Source organism: Laccaria bicolor, genomic scaffold (assembly GCF_000143565.1).
Source record: "Laccaria bicolor S238N-H82 LACBIscaffold_30 genomic scaffold, whole genome shotgun sequence".
Classification (NCBI taxonomy): domain Eukaryota; kingdom Fungi; phylum Basidiomycota; class Agaricomycetes; order Agaricales; family Hydnangiaceae; genus Laccaria; species Laccaria bicolor.
The window spans coordinates 482977-505115 of NW_001889901.1; the positions used below are offsets into that span (position 1 = coordinate 482977).

Here is a 22139-nt window from a genome sequence, read left to right on the forward strand (position 1 = left end):
TCCAAGTTTGAGGAGACAATTGTAAGCTCAAATCTTGATCAAATTGCATGAACCAAAGATGGATTCTACTCTATTTTTCAACCCCTTGTGAGTGGTGTACATAAATCTTGCTACAAAAAATCTCCTAGCATGCTTGTGTTCTGCAGCATCTACTGTAGAGACAATATCTATAATATTTCCTTATTTGGTAAATTTCTACCCTCAGATTCAGGACCCAATGACCCTAATTTCTATGTCTACAACTTATTTGGAGTCATTTGGTGCTGATTTGAGTGAGAACAAGCTATTTCAATGTGTTTCCATGCTTTTGACAGGGATGAGTACTATTTCAACCAAGTGTTCATGATTTTTGGAATTTTTTCACACTGAGATGGCCAAATTTTTTTTTTTGATTTAAGATGACTAAAAATAATTAGTTTTTTTGTCAATGTGATGTGTGACGTGAACACTTGGTTGAAATAGTACAGTAGTCTTTCTCCGAAAGTCCGATATTTATTCATGTTTCTTGCCAAATACAATTTGGTGCAAAACACAGTGAATGGCTGTGCACTCAATTTTCAGCATAGACAGGTGTACTTACAGTGCTAGTAGGGAGACAGTTGAACATACAAGATAAAAAATAAAAGTAATAACAGAAGCAGAAGGTGCTTTCTTCACATGCTTTGTAAATACACTGGACCAATGTATTCTTTCTCCTCCCAGGCATGTATCTTTAAGCTGGGCAGGAGCCTCCTTCCTATATGGTGAAGCATGGCCAGGTGATTGAGACATGCATGTGGAGGATTGGTGTGTGGGGTGTACACATCAGATGGTCTGTTGGTGTTGAACAAAGGGGGGGTGTCATTATTAGTTGCATAGAGTCAATCTAGTTGCATGGAGTCAATCCGCATGAGGGAGGAAACACATTTTCAGTGGAATGGTTGCATAGGTTGCATTGGTGGTGTTGAAGGTTTGTGCCTGGTTAGGTTTTCAATATTTGGGAAAAGGCAGCAACATGATGTTGGGAAAACACTGAACATACAGACACGGTGGACCACCAAACACTCAGACATTTGGATTTCCCAAATCTCAGACCTTCTGCCACTGTCCAGCGGATGGGTTTGTCAGCAACACAAAGATTCTGATATCAATGATGATGCACCACACTGAGTGCCTCTGTGCTTCCCTAGCAAGAAAGCACACAATTGTGAATGCGTGAACAACCACAGCCATGACAATGACAATGGGGGATGAAATTTTGATAAACACAAAGTTTGATGTGAAATATGCATAGGCTTTAAGTTTAAGGCTATGACTCAACACATTTTAAAACTCTGGTACTCCAGTATCATCTCACTGAGTGGGGACGTGCAAACATCAGGTATATAGCAATCCCAATTTATATTCCTTTATTTATTTATTCATTTATAGACTCACAAACAAGGAAGAACTTTTTAATCTATGCCATGCTTCAGCCAAAAATGTCATTGAATGTGTATTTGGTGTTTTGAAGAAGAAGTGGGGGATCCATACCTGCCCATCTGAATATCCAATGCATATCCAGGTCAAAATTCCCTATGGCATGGCTGCAACTCATAATTTCATTATGGGCCATGACTCTCATGACATTGACAATTACCTTACTGGGAATGAAGAACATGACTTAGATCTAAAACCAGGTCAAACATTGGACAATGAGTTTGGATCTCTTGCACATGGAGCAGTCACGTGTGCTAAAAAGGAGAGGGGAACGGTGCTGAGGGATCAAATTGTGAAGGAAATGTGGGATGACTATCAAAGACTTTTGGAAGAGAGAACGAGGGGGTAGTGATCAACCAATGACTACTGAAACAATTGTAGTAATTAAACAAAAGGTATTGCAATAAATGTAGCAAGTGGAAAAGAATGGAGGGTAAGTAGAAAAGTGCAAGAGATGATCAGAAAGCAGCCTAAGGAAGATTGGGGAAGACAGTGACACCCAGTTAATCTTCCATTTGAATATGGACCCACTCCCTTTGTATATCAGCATCCTCTTCCATTGCCATGTAGACATCAGCTGTGATCTGATCTTTAAGAAGATCGTCGATAAACCAAATCAGTTTGGTTTTGGTGAGCCAAACTTTCTCATGTTTCATAGCAAAAGCGATGGCATTTGTATGCTGGATAGGTGTAGGAACAACCAGGGTAGGGGGTGTTGAAATATATTTACTGAAGCTTTTGATTGAGTCAGACATGCGAGAAAGGGCATTCACACCAGTGTTGTGGGAATGCATTGGACAGGTTGGGGTGGCAGGTTTATGGCAATGATGAGAAGAAGAAGAATCCTGAGGGGGAGAAGTCTGAAAAGCATTGAATAGTCAACAGAAATATGAAGGAAATGATATATGTACCTTGTCATCATTCTGATCATCCTCTTGTCCATTGGCTGAGTCTGATCCAGTGGGATCTGGAGATGCCTCATCCTGGCCACCTTGCAAATGAGGCTCAGGAGCCAAAGAGATGGTTGGAAAGAAAATGTTGGCCCCAGTGGTGCTGCTGGGAATGATCAAGGATATGTGGTTGAGGTGTGGCAAGCCTTGTTCCAAAAGTTTTTAGCCTCTGGGTGCTTCTGGATGTAAGGTAGACGACTTTCATAATTGTCAAATGTCATGTGACCAATGTGACAGCTGCTAAAAAGGGTAATGTTTTACAAAATCCATTTGTATGTATAATTCTAGGGGTCCTATTGTACCATAAGAACCTAGCTTTTGTAGATAAATATCCTGGACATGTGAATCAGTAAAAATTTGGAACAATGTTCGGTTTTGGTAAAGGAGATAGAAAAATACAGTCAACATGATTAGTATTCAACTAATTAAGCCCCTTGCTGTCATGTTGTGTCTACAAAAGCATTTTTATCTACCTCATACTTGCAGTTAAGTCCTGACGATTCATGGATGTATATGAAAGAGGCTTAGAGGCTTGAATGGTCAGTAGGCACAGCAGTGGTGCCTGAGTGCATAAATACAAGGGGCATTGTTCTCCCAGATAAAATATCATGAGGGAACTGGGAAAAAAGGGAATTGTTCAAACCTGCCTTATTGTACCTCTTTGCTCCCATGTTGCACAACTTTTAGTGTATCTCATTATCTGATCCAGCAGTGTTATACTAAGTGTCAATTTTGAAAATGCATAGGCTCAGTCAGTTTTTCTCCAAATTGCTCAATTTTTTGCAAAGGGGTTGACATTAAGTAGATCTATGGAAACTAGGTCCATATTGTGTTCAAAACTGAGTAGGAAGAGCTCAAATTATTTCTCAGTTGTTTTATTACCTGATTTGATCAAGGTGTAACAGCAAAGTAACGGCACATGATGTTTCATGATTATGAAAGTTGTCTACCTTAGTCATCCCAGGGAGAGGCTATCATTGGGGTAATGCTGGCACCAGTTTCATCATCCGAAGTCCAGCTGGAAACCTCCTTGATAACAAGCATTGTGTGGTAAATCTTGCGTAGCTGCAAAAAATATAAATATTGCAGAATCAGATTTAAAAAAACATGCCATGTACCATGCTCCATTTGTTCTGGAGGGTCTTCACTGCTTTTAAGGTGCTGCAGACATAGAATGGGGTGATGATGGGCACACCAGCTTGAAATGTCTTTGGCTTGAAATTACCTGCATCACCACTCTCAGAACAATTCTTAAAGATGAAATTGATGAGGGCCTTTTCCTCGAGTGGTTCCCAATGAGCAACAGGTGTCATAAAGGGGAGGAAAGGGGGGAGATGAAGAATGAAGCTTAAACCAACTTACTGTGATTATAAAAGTACTGCTGCATGGAAACATTGTGTATCTTGCATGCACAGGTTCATGAATTTGATTACTGATAAGTTTACAGGGGTTGTAATGGGGGCGTGCATGATGCTGGCAATGAGGAGCAATGGGCATGAGAGTTAGGGTGTTATCTGTTGGTTATCTGAGCTTATTGTACCCTGTGTGACTCAATTTGTAAGCCATCAAATGAACATGAAGGTGAGATGAAAGTCAGTTCTCATTACCAGACAGACTCTAAGAGAAATGGTCAAATGATCAAAAGTAAACTAAATTACATACTTTTTCTAGATGCAATACCCATTCAGTCATGTATAGAGTTGAGGACCAGCAAGTATCAACATCATGTCAAAGCTGAAGGTCAGCTGGAAAGTGCCCCAGGAAGCAAAAGACTTGTATTGGTATATCAGCTGATTTAAGGTGGCTATGCAAAGTCAGCTGATGATATTGAGAGCTCCTAGGTTGATGAGTGGCTGAGGGCCTTCAATTCTGATCAACAAAGTCAGTTGGTGGGATCAGTATTATTGTAGTCATGGTTTAGCTCATTGTTCAAGGAAATGGATACAATTTATTAGCTAGATGAAGAAGCTGACAATGTATGGACATTGAATCAGCCCAGGGTTCTAGTAGCTCTGTGCCCAAAGGTCTGTGCAGACTTCTATGATACACTGACTTTGTTAAGTCAAACTTCTAGGTTCTAGGTCTTATGCTGAAAAGACTTTTTAAGTTTGTAAAGAGGCTCTAAGTTGTTAAAACTACAGAGTTAAAGGGTGATCACTGTTCTGAGGTTTCTGAGGTTTGAACTAAGCTTAGATTGCCTAGGTTCAAGCTACTGAATACAAGCCAAAGTAAAGCTACTTATATACAAAAGAAAAAGAAAAGAAAGTCATATAATAAAAGGAATAGGGCCTGGAATGTGTATCTAGAATTGTCCAGTATAGTCTAGATGCATCTTAAGAAATGAATAAGTGTCTGCAGTGTGTATGTAAGTATGAGCAAAAAGAGTCTGTAACAGAGTCAAAGTAAATCAAATTTGAGTAAAGTACACATAGTTGTACAGCATATCCAATGTTCATCATGAGTATGATTGGTTATGCAGCATTATCTATGTAGACTTTATGTAAACTTTATATTTCAGTCATGTGTCATGGCATAGTAGAAAATGTCAAAACATACCCCAGGTTTGAAAACACATGGGGAGTTATCAGGACTGAGCTGCATTACCTCTCTTCTTATGAATTCCAAACAGCAGTTTGGATTTGGAATTTGAAATGAACTGGCCTGGGAATATAACCATCAGAAAGGGGTAAAAGCAAGTAGTAGGCCAATTAAATACCTTTATTCAGAGATTGTATGATTCTATCATCTGCATTGGTGGTAGGTGGAAGATTTCCTGGACCCTCTACTGTGACAAAGTCATCTTCTTCTAGAACCCTGATGCTGGCAGGTGGAACATCAGTGTTCACATGCTCCCATTCCACATCTTGCGTTGAAGAAGTTTCATGGCTTGTATTGAAAATATGGTGCTGTGCATTGTCCACATCCCTGAATCGACTGCATATTGCAGCTAGCATCTCTACAGTTCTCATGGCATTGATTGTAACTGGATGTTCTGCTCCAAGAAATTTGCTGCTGACATCCATAATTTGGAGCTGCAGCTTATCTGCTTCTGTATATTTTCCCAGATCACTGTATGTTGATGCAAGATTTTTCATGGCTAACATTGTGGCTGGGTGACCTTCCCCAAGAATTTTCTTTCTGGCATCCAGAACTTGGATCTCCAGCTTCTCTGCTTCTATATGTTTTCCCAGATCTCCATATGTTAATGCAAGATTTCCCATGGCTGAGATTGTGGCAGGGTGTTCTTCTCCAAGGATTTTCTTTCTGGCATCCAGAACTTGAATCTGCAGCTTCTCTGCTTCTGTATGTTTTCCAGGTCTCTGTATGTAGATGCAAGGTGTGCTTTGGCTGCTATTGTGGCTGGGTGCTCTTCTCCAAGAAGTCTCATATCTGGCATTCAAAACTTGAATCTGCAGCTTCTCTGCTTCTGTATGTTTTCCCAGGTCACTGTATGTAGAAGCAAGGTTTGCCTTGGCTGATATTGTGGCTGGGTGCTCTTCTCCAAGAATCTCATATCTGGCATTCAGAACTTGAATCTGCAGCTTCTCTGCTTCTGTATGTTTTCCCATATCACTGTATGTAGATGCAAGGTGTGCTTTGGCTGCTATTATGGCTGGTTGTCCTTCTTTGGTTCTGGCATTCAAAACTTGCATCTTCAGCTTTTCTGCTTCTGTGCATTTTCCCTTATCACTATATGTGGATATAAGATTTTCCATGGCTGATATTACATCTGGGTGTTCTTCTTTAATTCTGGCATGCAGAACTTTGCATCTTGTAGCTTTTCTGCTTCTGTGTGTTTTCTCAGATGGCTGTATGTGGATGCAAGATTTTCCATGGCTAAGATTGTTTGTGGGTCTTCTTCTCCAAGAATTTTGTTTCTGACACCCAGAACTGCAATTCTTAGATTCTTTGCTTCTGTGTATTTTCCCAGATCACTGTATGTGGATGCAAGATTTTCCATGGCTAAGACAGTATCTGGGTGTTCTTCTCCAAGAATTCTTTTTCTGGCATTCAGAACTTGGCTCTCCAGCTTCTCTGCTTCTCTTGAATATCCTTGCTCTCTTAGTAGCCAGCCAAACTTTTCATAAGCATCATCAATGTAGTTGCTGGTACACTGTATATTTCTTCTAACATGTGCTACCAAAGTCCTCCTAAATCAATGTGATGTTTGAAATTTAACTTCTTTTAGAGAAGCAGATAATGTAGCAAATGCCACTAAAGAGCATTTTTGCTGTTCATCCACACTCATCCTGTCTCTACCCCATGCATTGACCAGTGGATGCATACTATGCACACTACCAAATGCACCTTTCTTGATCAAGCAGAAAGACAGTAAGACACGAACTCCCTCTTTGAAGATAAAATTATCCCAAGTACCATCCTTATTCAGTGAAAGCAGTTTGTGATCCAGAACAGAATATGCCAGTGGTAAGTCAGAGTGAGACATTGTTTTATTTCTGTGAGTAGCAGCATTGGAGAAAATCTCTTCACTGATACTCTCATGATGAAAAAATGGAAACAATGCCAGTAGAAATAATGCACTGTCCGCCGCTCTGGCCTTGTGGAAATCATGAGATCCAGCCCTCTTTTGGATTTCCTCATATGATAACTCCCAAGTTCCATAGACACTTTTGTTATATTTAGATGCTCCTGTAAACTCTGAATGTGATAACAATGTCTCTCGGTGATGGAGATATTTATCAAGGTAGTCTCCAATGTTACAAGCTCCAGAAGCAATGAATGAACCAGCCTGATCAACAGCAAGAGGTAAACAACAAAGCTCTTTAACAATCTTAGCAGCTTCTGCTTCAAATTCCATGCTGGAAGTACTCAAACTGCTAGCTTTTAGAAGTAATAAAATAGCTTGAGTTTCTTTCATCTCTGTCACCTCAAGAGAATTCTCTGGGGATGTCAGACATTGCATGGTAAAGTTGCGACTAGTTATCAGAATGTTTCCCCTTTGACCAGGTGGAAAATATCCCTCTAGCTCAGCAGGAGATAAAACATCAGCATTGTCAAAGACCATTATATAGTTCTCTTTTAAAGAGCCAATCCAGTAGAGAGCAGATTCAGGTGACTCATTCAGTCTCAAAGCCTTAGCTGCAGGAAGAAGACAAATTCCCTTGAGCCCCTGTAGAATAGTGCTAGCAGAAGACCCATCAATCCAGAAAATAGTAGAAAAACTGCAGGCAGAAAACTTTTAGCAACAAAGGTCAGGTATATGTTTTGATGTGCTCACTGGTCAGACATCTCCTCAATAAACTTCAAGCAAATTTGAGTCTTTCCAATACCTCCCATTCCATGCAGTAGAAAGTACTTTCTTTTCTGAATGCCCTCATTAGGATTAGCAGAAAAATGTTCCTTCAGTTTCGCAATAATCTCTGCCCGGCCTGTGAACCGAGTGCTCGGGTTTGGCACGAGGGGCATTACTGCATCGGACATCGCTCTACCGCCAAAGTTGTTATTGATGGTCATCTGCGAGAAATCCAGGCCATCAGCTTGCTCTACGAGAACCCAACAGTTTCACGCACGGTTCTCGCTGCGTTGATTGTGCTGTTCATGACGTTAACGCCATGAGCGCCCGGAAAAATATTCATTTCGCTCATACTGAGGTGGAGAAGACACTGGTAGATGGAAGGATTCTGAAGTGGGCGAAGGAAAGAAACGAGTACCTGACGCCAGGAGACCCCCAACTCTACCACGTGTCGGACAGCACTTGACAAACAAACACCTTTCAATCTATGACGTTGTCGTTATCCAGGAAGTTCCTCCGTCTCCAACCTTTTACCAAACGTTCCTTCCCAGAAATTGGGAATTTGAATGAATCTAGCTGCGCCATCGCCTCCTTTCCCTGTAATATGAGGCCACAGCAGATTTCTTGAACTGGAGAAGGTGGCCTGTCAGATTACTACTCGTCTCCAGCTGTTCCTTGTACGGTGCTGATTTGGTACTCGTTTCTTTACATTCCTACCAATGAACCCTAACTAACTATGTGCCAAGCTACACGCTTCTTCGAGCTTTGAAGATTCAAGTTTCTCTATCCGCTTGGCCGCTATAGTTATCGTATCTGACGGCGTTCGCTGACTTGCCGACGATGTACGACAACTCTTCGCTTCTCGACCAACTCGATTCCGCGATGTCAGCGTCATTGGCCAAGTTCGATGCTTTTCCGAAGCTTTCGTCGGATGGGTCATACCTGAGGCCTGAATGGTAATCTCCGACGTGATGGGGTGGGCTATCCAGCCAGCGACATTTACATCGGGAGTTATCATGGTTTCAGAGCGTGTTTGATTTTGGACAAGCGACGGCGCTCAAGTGAGTCTTTTCCTAGAGTCTCCAACCATCTAAACTGACCAATGTTTAGGGAGGACTAGGAAACTTTGTCCGCTCATCGAATTATTTCACAGTCCCGGAATCTTGCGGCTTGTTCGCCAATATATAAGTCCAACTTCAAACCAATCAACCACACGGCAACGTTTGTAGAGGTTTGGGGTTCTCGTCAGGTCAACCGGGTTACAGGTACGCACTTTAATCCCATTTCTTGGCACTTTACCTGAACTATGACATATAGAAAAGACAATCTTCACGTTACTACGCTTTGCCATGATGATGCCAGCCATGAACATAACCGTACGTCCCTTCCTCTTCCCAAACATCCAGGCTTACATCGCCGTTAGAGATGAACCCCTTCGCACATCATCGCGTCATCACCAAGTTCGAAGCCGTGCACGAACGTAGGTAACACTTCTCTTTCCAAAACCCCACCTACCTCCCTCCCAAAACAGGCTTCGTGGCCTATCAGCACTTCCTCCCGACAACCTATATCGCCCCTTATTCCGTGCCCCTCCAAACGCACTACACCCGCATAATCCAGCGTAACCAAGGTCACCTCAAATTCGATCTGGACCCACTCGCAATAACACTACACCAACGAACCACAACTTTCCTCCAACTCCTCATCCGGTGCGTCCGCGTCATAGGGGGACTCGTCTGAATGGGGTACACCATACGAATAACCACACACGCAGTGGAAGTAGTCAGCGGTGCAGAAAGCCAGGGATCGTCGCCGCCGCAGCCAAGTGGGACTGAGATCGAAATGTAGCAGGGGCGAACTCCGAGCTTCGACCCAAGAGCAGGAAGATGGTTCCTCAGGGGAGTGGCTGGGTTTTGGAAGGCTCAAGCGCTAGTTATGCCAATACGTGGGTTCCCTACCCCTGCTCCTCAGGGCGTACAGTGCCCTTTTGCGGGCTCGTCGTATTCGCACCTCGTTCCTCCACCCCCTATCATGTATGGCTACATTGGACAAGACGAGTCCAATGAACATACCTCAACGCCCTGCAAATATACAAAGTCCATGACTTTTCTTGAATAGCGCCGGCCGGACCTGGTTCAGGACTCAAGTTGCGGGACATGGTAGATTGCGCTTCGGCTTCCTTTAACCAGTTGCTATAAGCCCAACTATCTGCCCTTTTCTGTGACAAGCCAATGAGCGAAGCGAATAGGATGCGAAGAACTTCAAACACTGCACCGCTTCTTTGTGCTTCTCGTGTTCCCCGTAGGCATCTGCACCAGCAGCAATGACCATTGACGGCAACCCAACGGCAACCCCAACCACCAGCGATCTATGACGTTTGACCCAACAGATGTGTGGTCTGTCACCCGCCTCAAGTTCCTTCCTGTACTTTCATCATTAATCGACCTTTCTTGTCCTCCGCGTGGAGTGCCTCTGTCTTATCATGGATTTTAATCTTGTTTCGCCCAACCCCTTAGTAGTAGCTGGTTCATTGCCTTCGGCTCTTGGGAATATACGCGCTTCTGCCAGCTTGGGGCCTAGGTCAACGTCGGGTGGTGCAAGAGCGATGGGATAGAGTCCTAGTACGAAGGACTGACGCATTCTTATTCACACTTGCGCCTACTCCGAACCCCGCGATTAGTGCGAATGGAACTGGGAGTGGAGCTGTAAGCCATCAGCCGAGGAGACCGACGCCTGTTACTAAGGAGGGGTAATGAGCAAGGGGAAGGAGCGGCTCACATCGAGTACCATCCTGTAGTTATGCATTGGGCTTCTCGTCGCTTTGAAGATCCTCATTGAAAACATTGATACAACATGTATGCAAACGAACAACACTTGAACGAACGAACGAACAAAAAACAAAAGCAGAGAACACAGAACACAGAACACCATCAATAATCAATCCTCAAGGCCTCAATCTCAATCGTCCTCCTGACCAACAAATCCAACTTCCTCTTCCTCAACGATCCCTCCAGCCTAAACACCATCCCATCGTTCGTGCCACCCACCACGATCGCCGCGTTGCTATCCGCATGAGGTAAATTGCGCCGAAGCGCAGCACACGACGGGGCGCTGTATGCCTCTAGGCCGGTTATCAGCGGGCAGGACGGGTGTATGAGGTATGCTTCTGGTATACCTTTGGATAAATCAGCATCAGAACATTGCGAGAGACAAGAGGGAAAAATTCATAATCAACGTAAACCTCACACCGCCACGGAACCTCAAAATCCACGACCCACCCCTCCTCACCGACCCTCTTTTCCAACCTCCTCGACCCGTTCATGTCGCTCGTATCCACAATGGAGAGGTAACACAGTTTGAAGAGGAGGAGGATGGCGGGTACCTGTCGATGTCGGGGTTGGTGGCGAGCGTTAGTCAAGTTATGGTGTGTTTGAGTGAGATGAGGGGGTATACACTGCGTGTGGGAGAAGGGTGAACGAGGGTAGAAAAAAGGAGGGGAGGGAGGGGAAGAGGAAAGGATGAGGAGGGAGGGAGGACGGAAAGGAAGATGAGACTTACGCGTCGTTTCCTATCCCTGTGTTATTCAAAAAGAGAACGGAGAGCTTGAGGAGGTGGTGGATATGAATGAGGTCGAAATCGTGAATGCGGGTTTTGCTGAATGAAGGTGCGGTTAATGAGAGGAAAGTGTTGGGGTGAAGGGGTATGAGCATACCTGGGTAAAGGTCCTTCCCGCATAAATTGAGCCTATTCTCATCAAACAGAGAGTTTACGAGACTCCACGTCAGTGGTACGCAGAATGTTGAGGCCGTTAATATGTCCTTCGACCAGTCAAGTGAATTGAGATGTATGCGTAGTAGTCATGGTCGCCGCATAGCTTGATGTGAAGGGTCCTTGATGTTCCTAAATCGTTCGGATAGTCGATGCAACAGCGTCCAGATCCTTGATGAGCTTGTCCAAGTTGGTGAAAGGTTTCGGACGGGCTTCAGGTTCGGGCAGGTAGGCTTGCTATGAGAGAAGAGGCAAAATATACGTGAAGATTTCCCTGTTGTAAGTGATGTCGAATATCGTAGGGCTGTGGTATGAAGCTTTGAAGACTGAGACTGGGAATCGGCTGATAGTCAACTGATGGTGCTCGGAAACGTTCTTTGCCAGAAATTCAAGAAAATACCAACAAATTTGGGCGCGCCAGCGCTTTTTTGTCCCCTGATGAAGGCAGATTTGTTGCCAGTATCGGATGCTCAAGTGATGCTACTCTTGCGCTACTTCTACGAATGGACGTCTGGACACTAACTCTGTGCCGAGCTACCTATCGCTTCTCCGAGTTTTGGCAATCTCCGTCTGAACTCTTTCTGTTCCCCTTATCGAATTGAAGGCGCTCGCTGACCTCGCCGACGGTGGACGTCGACTCTTCGCTTCTCGACAAGCTCGATTCGGCGGTGCCAGCGCCATTGGTGAATTTCGATGCTTTCCTGAAGCTTCCCTCGAGTTACAAGACTCGCACAGGGTCATGCGGCCTCATGGCCGTCTTCGTCATCTGCGTGCTTTTCTTTTCATGCTAAACGGTATTGGGGGGTATATCTGGGGCTGGCCCGCTTTCGAGTTCAGCGTGTATGACAACAAGTCGAGTCTGGTGGTAAATATGCCCTGCAAATGTAAGTGATGCTCAGATTAATGGTACTTGTATGCTGATACTTCAGCAGTTATAAGTATGGACCTTCGGCATGCAATGGGGGATCGGTTTTATTTGAGTGGTGGTCTCGACCTGACGGGGTGGGCAATTTAGCCAACGACATTTATATCGGGAGTTGACATAATCCTCAGACCGAGTTTGATTTTGGACAAGCGACGGCGCTCAAGTGGGTTCTTTTCTTTGAATCCCCAACCGTCTAAACTGACCAATGTTCAAGGAATACTCGGAAGCTTTGTCTGCCCGTCAAATCATTCCAAAATCCCGGAAATCCCGCGGCTTGTTCGCCAATCTATTCCCAACTTCAACCAACATGTCACTATCAACCACACCGCAACGCATATAAAGTCAGGTCAAACGGGTTACGGGTATGTATTTTAGGCCCATTTCTTGGGACTTTCCCTGACCTTTGACGTAAGTATAAAGGCCAATCTTCACATCACCACCCTCGGCCATGGTTATGCGAGCTATGAACATGTAGACCATAACCGTACGTCTTTCCCTCTTCCTCAACATCCGGGCTTACATCGCCTTTAGAGATCAACCCTTCGCACGTCATCACAGAGTTCTCATTCGGGCCCCATTGCCCCGACATTACCCAACCATTGGACAATTCTTTTGAATCCACAGACGAACGTAAGTACCACTTCTCTTTCCAGCACCCCATCTAACCTCCCTCCAAACAGGTTTCGTAGCAAACTAATACTGCGTAGACGCTGTCCCGACAACCTACATCGCCCCCCGTTCCGCGCCCCTCCAAACGCACTACACTCGCGTAATGAAGCATAACCAAGGCACCCCAGGCATCTTCTTCAATTTTGATCTAGACCCACTCGCAATAACATAACACCAACGAACCACAACCTTCCTCCAACTCCTCATCCGGTAAATTGGCGTCATAGGCGGAGTATTCGTCTGCATGGGGTACGCCATCCGCATAACCACACGCGCAGTAGAAGTAGTGAGCGGCGCAGACCGAGCGCCAGGAATCGTCGCTGCCGAAGCGTCTGGAGCCGAAGTGGGACTCAGATCGAAATGGGGCGGGGGCGAACTTCGTGCTCGACCCAACACCGGCAAGATGGTCCCTCACGGGAGTGGTTGGGTTCTGGAAGGCTCAAGCACGTCGCCGTATGCCAGTTATGCCAACACGCCGCTTACGGGTGGGTTTCCTACTACCCCTACTCCTCAAGGCGTGCAGTCCCCTTTTGCGGGGTCGTCGTATTCCCACCTCGTTCCTCCAGGTTCTAATCCTGTTTCGCCCAACCCGTCAGTGGCAGCTGGTCATGGAGGGATTGGCCTTGGGTTCCCATCTGCACAGGGGAGTATACATGCCTCTGCGAGCCTGGGGCCGCCGCCTAGGTCGACGTCGGGTGGTGCGAGTGCGGTGGGTGTGGGACGGCATCCTAGTACAGGGGAATATGAAGGACTGACGCCTTATTCACACTTTCCGCCTACTCCGAACCCCGCGATTAGTATGAATGGAAATGGGAGTGAGGATGTAAGCCATCCGCCGAGAAGACCTACGCCCGTTGGGCCTAAGAAGGACGATTGATGAGGATGGAGGAAGGGCAGCTGATATTGGATACCATCCTGTACTTATGTATTGGGCTTCCTGTTGTTTTGAAGGTCTGAAAATCGCAAGAAAATTGGCAATTATTGAAAAGTCTCGTGGGCAAAAGAAACATTGAAACAACAGTATGCAAAGATGACTTGAAGCTAATGTTGCAAACTCACTTAGTGCTGCAAACTCACCTAATACTCACCTCAAACAAGGGACAATCAGGCAGTGGAGCAAAGCCTTTGAAAGATCCCTTGTCAAATAGAACTAATTAGGATAGGTCTATTGGACAAGTTTAATTTTGACAGTGCATTTGCCAATTGTTCAAAGGGGCTGACAGAATAAAAACAACTGATGTGCTTGCTGTTTGAATTACTCTGCAACTGCCAAGGTGAAGTGTTGCTTAAAATGAAAGTTTTGCCTAGTGCCAAAGAGAACAATTGAATTAGTCCTGAAATCTGTCCACTGTGCAGATTTTGATTCTTGACATCATTTGTCCTGTGGACACATTTAATGACACATTGAAAAAATAGTAACATCTATTTCTTTACATTTGTTTGCCCTCTTTGACCAATAGGCAGATGAACTGTCAAAATGAAAACTGCCCCAAAGGCCTGTTGTAATCACATAAAAGGTTAAAAAATGATTCATTTGTCAACAGCTCTGCACAACTGCCTGATCATCCCTTGTTCGATGTGAGTGTTGCAAATCACTCTCTAGCTGGTACCTCTGAAAATATTGATGAACACGTACATAAACAACTGTTAGAACTTGGTTGTCTTTTTTTTTTTCAAAAGAATTGGACAATATGAGAGGTGATATATAGTAGAAATGAGTACTTTCACAGCATGTTTGTGATCCATGAGAAAATTTGTAGTATCCACTTTTTGAGAGTGCAACTAGTTGAATGATCATTTACTGTATAGGGGGGCATTACTTAATTGGGCTGTGGTGTGTTTCTTCTAAAGTTCTGTCAGTTTTCAAAGTTACCACACTTCAAGGGGGCCCTGGGATGTTGACCTGTGACCCAAGGTAGGGGGGGGGGAACTCTGGCAGGCCTTAAAAAAATTTAGTATATAAGCTTCGAAAATCTATATTTGGGGCCCTGTAGCAATGCTGGATGCGGCACCTCCAATGCAGTTGAACGGTTAATAACTTATAGTGGAAGTCAGTGTGTCAAGGAAATGAAAAATCTGTTGTCCCTCCCACCTTTCTTGCTCAGCTCAGACTTGTATGGCAAAAGCAAATGTGAAAAAAAGCTGCACCACAGGATGAATTCTTGTACCAGAAAAGGGAGCAGTGATTCATTTTAAGGTTCAAATGTTCATGGCCCACCAGGAGTGCAGCCAGAAATTCTTCAAAAGAGCGGTGGGAAAAACATACCCTTTTTGGATGAAAACATATCTTATTCATTTCTGAAATCCCTGGGCCCCCTTGCCCCACTTGCAGAAACTTACATATCTGTTGTTATTGATGAAGGATAATTGAGGATGACATTTGAACATTGGTGCCTGAAGCATTTCATTTCATATATACTTGTTTGTGATAAACACTCATATCAGCAATGCTGGGAGACTACGAGGAGTTACTGGAACATTAATCACAATTTACGTAAAGAATTGATGTTAACACTTTGTACCTGTAGATGACAATGGAGAAGAGTTTGTATATTATATACCAATTGGGTGGTAAGGTAAAATATAGTCATAATTGTACATGATCAGCACCTCAAAGATTGATCAGACTTGTTCTTCTCATTGGGGTTACTTCAGAAAATCTGCATGTCCTTCAGGTTCAACTGAATGATATAGTGGTAGAGATTTCATACCTGCACATTAGGTTTTTTTGCTTCGCCTTTCATCATCAATGGTATCCTCTGCTCTTCGTTTTCTGAAGGCTTTTGGAGGGGGTGTGATCAATGTATGGCATGTGTATGATTTATAACTTGATGAGCCTTCTGCAATTGCTTGGGGAAAATGGGATGTCTGAAGAGGTGCTGGAGGTAAGCAGAGTTTCAAACAGACTACTATATGTGGATCCAAGATTGTCCATGGCTGATATTGTGGCTAGGTGTTCTTCACCAAGAATTTCATTTCTGGCATCCAGAACTTGGGTCTCCAGCTCCTCTGCTTCTATGTGTTTTCCCAAATGACTGTATGTGGATGCTAGATTTGTCATAGCCAAGATTGTATCTGGGTGTTGTTCACCAAAAGTTTTATTTCTGGCATGCAGAACTTGTATCTGCAGCTTCTCTGCTTTTGTGTAGTTCTCCAGTTTTTGTATGTGCATGCAAGATTTCCTGTAGCTGATATTGTGTCTGGGTGTTCTTCTCCAAGAATGTTATTTCTGGCATGCAGAACTTGGATGTTCAGCTTCTCAGCTTCTGTGTATTTGCCCAGGTCTTGCTTGGTATGTAGATGCAAGATTTCCTGTAGCTCTGATTGTATCTGGGTGTTCTTCGCCAAGAATTTTATTTCTGGCATGCAGAACTTGAATCTTCAGCTTCTCTGCTTCTGTATATTTTCCCAGGTCTCCTGTATATAGATGCAAGATTTGCCATAGCTTTATTGTATCTGGGTGTTCTTCTCCAAGAACTTTCAATTCTGCGCATGCAAAACTTGGATGTCCAGCTTCTCTGCTTCTCTGCATTTTCCCAGGGCATCTGTGTGTACATGCAAGATTTGCTGTAGCTAAGATTGTATCTGGGTGTTCTTCACCAAGAATTTTATTTCTAGCATGCAGAACTTGGATCTCCAGCTTCTCTGCTTCTGTGTAGTTTCCCAGCTTTCTTGTATGTAGATGCAAGATTTCCTGTAGCTATGATTGTATCTGGGTGTTCTTCTCCAAGAATTTTATTTCTGGCATGCAGAACTTGGATCTTCAGCTTCTCTGCTTCTGTATATTTTCCCAGGTCTGCTGTATGTAGATGCAAGATTTCCTGTAGCTCTGATTGTATCTGGGTGTTCTTCTCCAAGAATTTTATTTCTGGCATGCAGAACTTGAATCTTCAGCTTCTCTGCTTCTGTATATTTTCCCAGGTCTCCATATATAGATGCAAGATTTGCCATAGCTTTATTGTATCTGGGTGTTCTTCTCCAAGAACTTTGTTTTGCGCATGCAAAACTTGGATGTCCAGCTTCTCTGCTTCTCTGCATTTTCCCAGATATCTGTGTGTACATGCAAGATTTGCTGTAGCTAAGATTGTATCTGGGTGTTCTTCACCAAGAATTTTATTTCTAGCATGCAAAACTTGGATCTGCAGCTTCTCTGCTTCTGTGTATTTTCCCATGTTGCGGTATGTAGACGCAAGATTTGCTGTCACTAAAATTGTATCTGGGTGTTCTTCTCCAAGAATTTTGTTTCTGGCATGCAGAACTTGGAGCTCCAGCCTCTCTGCTTCTGTATATTTTCCCAGTTCATAGTATGTACATGCAAGATTTTCTCTAGCTCTGATTGTATCTGGGCGATCTTCTCCAAGAATTTTGTTTTGGGCATGCAGAATTTGGATCTCCAGCTTCTCTGCTTCTGTATATTTTCCCAGGTCTCTGTATGTAGATGCAAGATTTGCTGTAGCTAAAATTGTTCCTGGGTGTTTTTTTCCAAGAATTTTGTATCTGGCATCCAGAACTTGGATCTCCAGCTTCTCCGCTTCTGTGTATTTTCCCAGGTCACTGTATGTAGATGCAAGATTTGCTGTGGCACTGATTGTCCTTGGGTGTTCTTCTCCAAGAATTTGCTTTCTTGTGCACAGAACTTGGATCTCCAGCATCTCTGCATCACTGGAATACCCTTGTTCACAGAGTAACCAGCCAAACTTTCTATAAGCATCATCAAAGTAATTGTTGTTATACTGCATATTCTTTCTGACATGTGTCACCAAAGTTCTCCTAAAGCCATATGACTGATTTTCATCATTTTTCAGAGAAGCAGATAACATAGCAAATGCCAACAAAGAGCATTTTTGCTTTTCACTGACACTCATCCTATCCCCACCCCATGCATTTACCAGTGGATGCATACTATGCACACTACCAGATGCATCTTTCTTGATTAAACAGAAAGACAGTAAGACTCGAACCCCCTCTTTAAAGTGTAGATTATCCCAAGTACCATCCTTATTGAGTGATAGCAGTTTGCGATCTAGAACAGAATGTGCCAGTGGTAAGTCAGGGTGAGACATTGTTTCATTTTCTTCAGTAGCAGCATAGGAAAAGATTTCTTCACTAATACTCTCATGATGAAAAAATGGAAACAATGCCAGTAAAAATAATGCACTGTCAGCTGCTCTGGCCTTGTGGAAATCATCAGATCCAGCCCTCTTTTGAATTTCCTCATATGATAACTCCCAAGTTCCATAGACACTTTTGTTATATTTAGATGCTCCTGTGAATTCAGAATGTGATAACAATGTTTCTCGGTGATGGCAATATTTATCAAGGTAGTCTGCAATGTTTGAAGCTCCAGAAGCAATGAATGAACCAGCCTGATCAACAGCAAGAGGTAAACAACAAAGCTCTTTTACAATCTTAGAAGCTTCTGCATTGAATTCCATGCTGGAAGTACTCAAACAGCTAGCTTTTAGAAGTAACAAAATAGCTTGAGTTTCTTCCATCTCTGTCACCTCAAGAGAATCCTCTGGTGAAGTCAAACACTGCATGCTAGCATTGCGACTAGTAATCAGAATGTTTCCCATATGACCAGGTGGAAAATATCCCTCTAGCTCAGCAGGAGATAAAACATCAGCATTGTCAAAGACCATTATATAGTTCTCTTTCAAAGAGCCAATCCAGTAGAGAGCAGACTCAGGTGACTCATTCAGTCTCAAAGCCTTAACTGCAGGAAGAAGACAAATGCCCTTAAACCCCTGCAGAATGGTGCCAGCAGAAGATGCATCAATCCAGAAAACAGTAGAAAAACTGCAGGCAGAAAACTGTCAGCAACAAAGGTCAGGTATATGTTTTGATGTGCTCACTGGTCAGACATCTCCTCAATGAACTTCAAGCAAATTTGAGTCTTTCCTATCCCCCCCATTCCATGCAATAGAAAGTACTTCCTTTTCTGAACACCATTATTAGGATTAGCAGAAAAATGTTCCTTCAGTTTCGCAATAATCTCTGCCCGGCTTGTGAACCGAGTGCTCGGGTTTGGCACGAGGGGCATTACTGCATCAGACATCACTCTATCGCCAAAGTTGTTATTGATGGTCATCTGCGAGAAATCCAGGCCATCAGCTTGCTCTACGAAAACCCAACAGTTTCACGCACGGTTCTGGCTGCATTGATTGTGCTGTTCATGAAGTTAACGCCATGAGCGCCCGGAAAAATATTCGTTTCGCTCATACTGAGGTGGAGAAAACACTGGTAGATGGAAGGAATCTGACGTGGGCGAAGGAAAGAAACGAGTACCTGACGCCAGGAGACCCCCAATCCTACCACGTGTCGGACAGCGCTTGACAAACAAACACCTTTCAATCTATGACGTTTTCGTTATCCAGGCAGTTCCTCCGTCTCCAACCTTTTACCAAACGTTCCTTCCCAGAAATTGGGAATGTGAATGAATCTAGCTGCGCCATCGCCTCCTTTCCCTGTAATATGAGGCCACAGCAGGTTTCTTGAACTAGAGAAGGTGGCCTGTCCGATTACTACTCGTCTCCAGCTGTTCCTTGTAGGGTGCTGATTTGGTACTCGTTTCTTTACATTCCTACCAATGAACCCTAACTAACTATGTGCCAAGGTACATGTCGCTTCTCCGAGCTTTGGAAATTCGAGTTTCTCTATCTGCTTGCCACTTGGCCGCTGTACTTATCGTATTTGACGGCGCTCGTAGATGATGGACGACAACTCTTCGCTTCTCGACAAAATCGATTCCGCGATGCCAGCGCCATTGGCCAAGTTCGATGCTTCTCCGGAGCTTCTGTCAAATCGGTCATACCTGAATCTTGTATGGTGGTCTCAGACATGATGGGTGGGCAATCCAGCCAGCGACATTTACATCGGGAGTTATCATGGTTTCAGAGCGTGTATACTTTTGGACAAGCGACGGCGCTCAAGCGAGTCTTTTCTTAGAGTCTCCAACCGTCTAAACTGACTAATGTTTAGGGAGCACTGGGAAACTTCGTCTCCCCATCAAGTCATTTCACAGTCCCTGAAATCTTGCGGCTTGTTCGCCAATCTATTCCGAAGAAACAAGTCCTACTTCCAACCAATCAACCACACGGCAACGCATGGAAAGTTTGGGGTTCTCTTTGGGTTATAGGTACGCATTTTAATCTCATTTCTTGGGACTTTGCCTGAACTATGACATATACAAAAGGCAATCTTCACATCACTACCCTTGGTCATGATTATGCGAGCTATGAACATAACCGTACGTCCTTTCCGCTTCCCCAACATCCAGGCTTACATCGCCACTAGAGATGACCGTCTCGCACGTCATCACAGAGTTCTCATTCGGGCCCTTTTCCCCCGAAACTACCCTACCATTGGACAACTCTTTCGAAATTACACACGAATGTAGGTATATCTTCTCTTTCCAACACCCCCCTAACCTATCAATATTTCCCGACAACCTACATCACCCCTCGTTCCGCGCCTCTCCACACTCACCAATACGGCGTAACGCACTACAACCCCATAATGCAATAACCAACGCACTCCAGGCATCTTCTCCCAATTCGACCTAGACCCACTCGCTACTACACAACACCAAGGAACCACGACCTTCCTCCCACTCCTCCTCTGCTGTGTCGGTGTCATCGGGGGAGTATTCGTTCTCATGGGGTACGCCATCCGAATAACCACACGCGGAGTAGGGGTGTTGAGCAGCGCAGACCAAACGCCAGGGATCGTCGCCGCCCAGCGTCCGGAGCTAAAGTCGCAGATCGAAATGGGCCGGGGGCGAACTCTGGGCTTCGACCCATGAGCGGCAAGATGGTTCCTCAGGGGAGTGGCTGGGCTTTGGAAGGCTCGAGCACGTCACCGTATGCCAGTTATGCCAATACGCCGCTTACTCGTGGGTTCCCCGCCCCTGCTCCTCAGGGCGTGCAGTCCCATTTTTCGAGCTCGTCGTATTCACACCTCGTTCCTCCACCCCCCTATCATGTACACTTACGTTGGGAAGACGACTCCAATTTGAAGATTCCTCATCAAACGTCCTCAAATATGCAAAGTCCATGACTTTACTCTACCGACGCTTTGCGGGACCGCCCCCCTCTTTGATAGAAGTAGGCAACGCTGACTTCGTCCAACCAGTTGCTATAAGCCCAGTTCTCTGCCCTCTAATGACAAGCCAATGAGCGAAGCGAATAGGATACGACGAACATCAAACACTACACCCGCTTCTTTGTGTTTCTTGTAGGCATATCCACCACCAACGATGGCGGCAACCCCTTCAGCCAAACCATCAGCAGTCGATGACACGATGTGGGTTTGACCCAACAGATATGGTCTGTCACCCGCCTCAAGTCCTTTCTTGTGCTTGTCATCATTAACCGACCTTTGATCTTCTCGGCGTGGAGACCCTCTGTCTGATGGGTTCTGTTTCGCTCAACCCGTCAATGGCACCTGGTTATGGAGGAATTGGCCTTGGGTTCCCTTCGGCACCAGGGAATATACGCGCTTCTGTGAGCTTGGGCCCAGCGTCTTGGTCGAAGTTGGGTGGTGCGAGTGCGATGAGTAGGGGACGGAATTCCATTACGAGGGCCTGACGCCTTCGTATACCCACTTTCCGCCTACTCCGAATTCTCCGATTAGTATGGATGGAAATGGGAGTGGAGATGTGAGCCTTGTGCCGCCGAGGCGACCGACGCCTGTTGGACCTAACGAGGACGACTGATGAGGATGGGGAAGAGGGGGCTGATATGGGATACCATCCTGTACATATGGGGCTTTTTGTCGCTTTCAAGATCTTTATTGAAGAGGCTGGTACGCAATAACATCGAGACAACGTGTATGCAAACATCCAACACTTGAACGAAGGAACGAAACGAAAACAAACGCTGAAAATCAATCCCAATCATCCTCCTAACCAACAAATCCAACTTCCTTGTCCTCAACAATCCCTCCAACGTCAACACCATTTCATCCTTCGTCCCACCCACCACAATCGCCGTGTTGCTATCCGCATGAGTAGACAAATTGTGTCAAGCGCAGTGCACGATAGGATGCTGCCTCTGAGTCGATTATTAATGGGGACGGAGGGTGCAGGAGGTACGCTTTCGGTATATCTTCCAGA

The 22139-nt window shown here is 44.6% G+C and overlaps 2 protein-coding genes across 2 annotated transcripts; one reads left to right on the plus strand and one right to left on the minus strand.

Annotated features, from left to right (window-relative positions):
- Window positions 1-2227: 2227 nt before the first annotated feature.
- LACBIDRAFT_306444 (uncharacterized protein) lies at window positions 2228-2440 on the minus strand (the record flags this gene model as incomplete). Its single annotated transcript, XM_001885349.1, has 2 exons — window positions 2228-2318; window positions 2370-2440. 2 exons carry the CDS (start codon window positions 2438-2440, stop codon window positions 2228-2230), a joined length of 162 nt encoding a protein of 53 aa, XP_001885384.1.
- A 17471-nt stretch (window positions 2441-19911) lies between these two features.
- Window positions 19912-20828, plus strand: LACBIDRAFT_306451 (uncharacterized protein; the record flags this gene model as incomplete). The annotated part of the gene is made up of 5 exons (XM_001885275.1): window positions 19912-19956; window positions 20006-20162; window positions 20220-20273; window positions 20321-20419; window positions 20566-20828. The coding sequence occupies 5 exons, from the start codon at window positions 19912-19914 to the stop codon at window positions 20826-20828; spliced, it is 618 nt and encodes a 205-aa protein (XP_001885310.1).
- Window positions 20829-22139: the final 1311 nt, after the last annotated feature.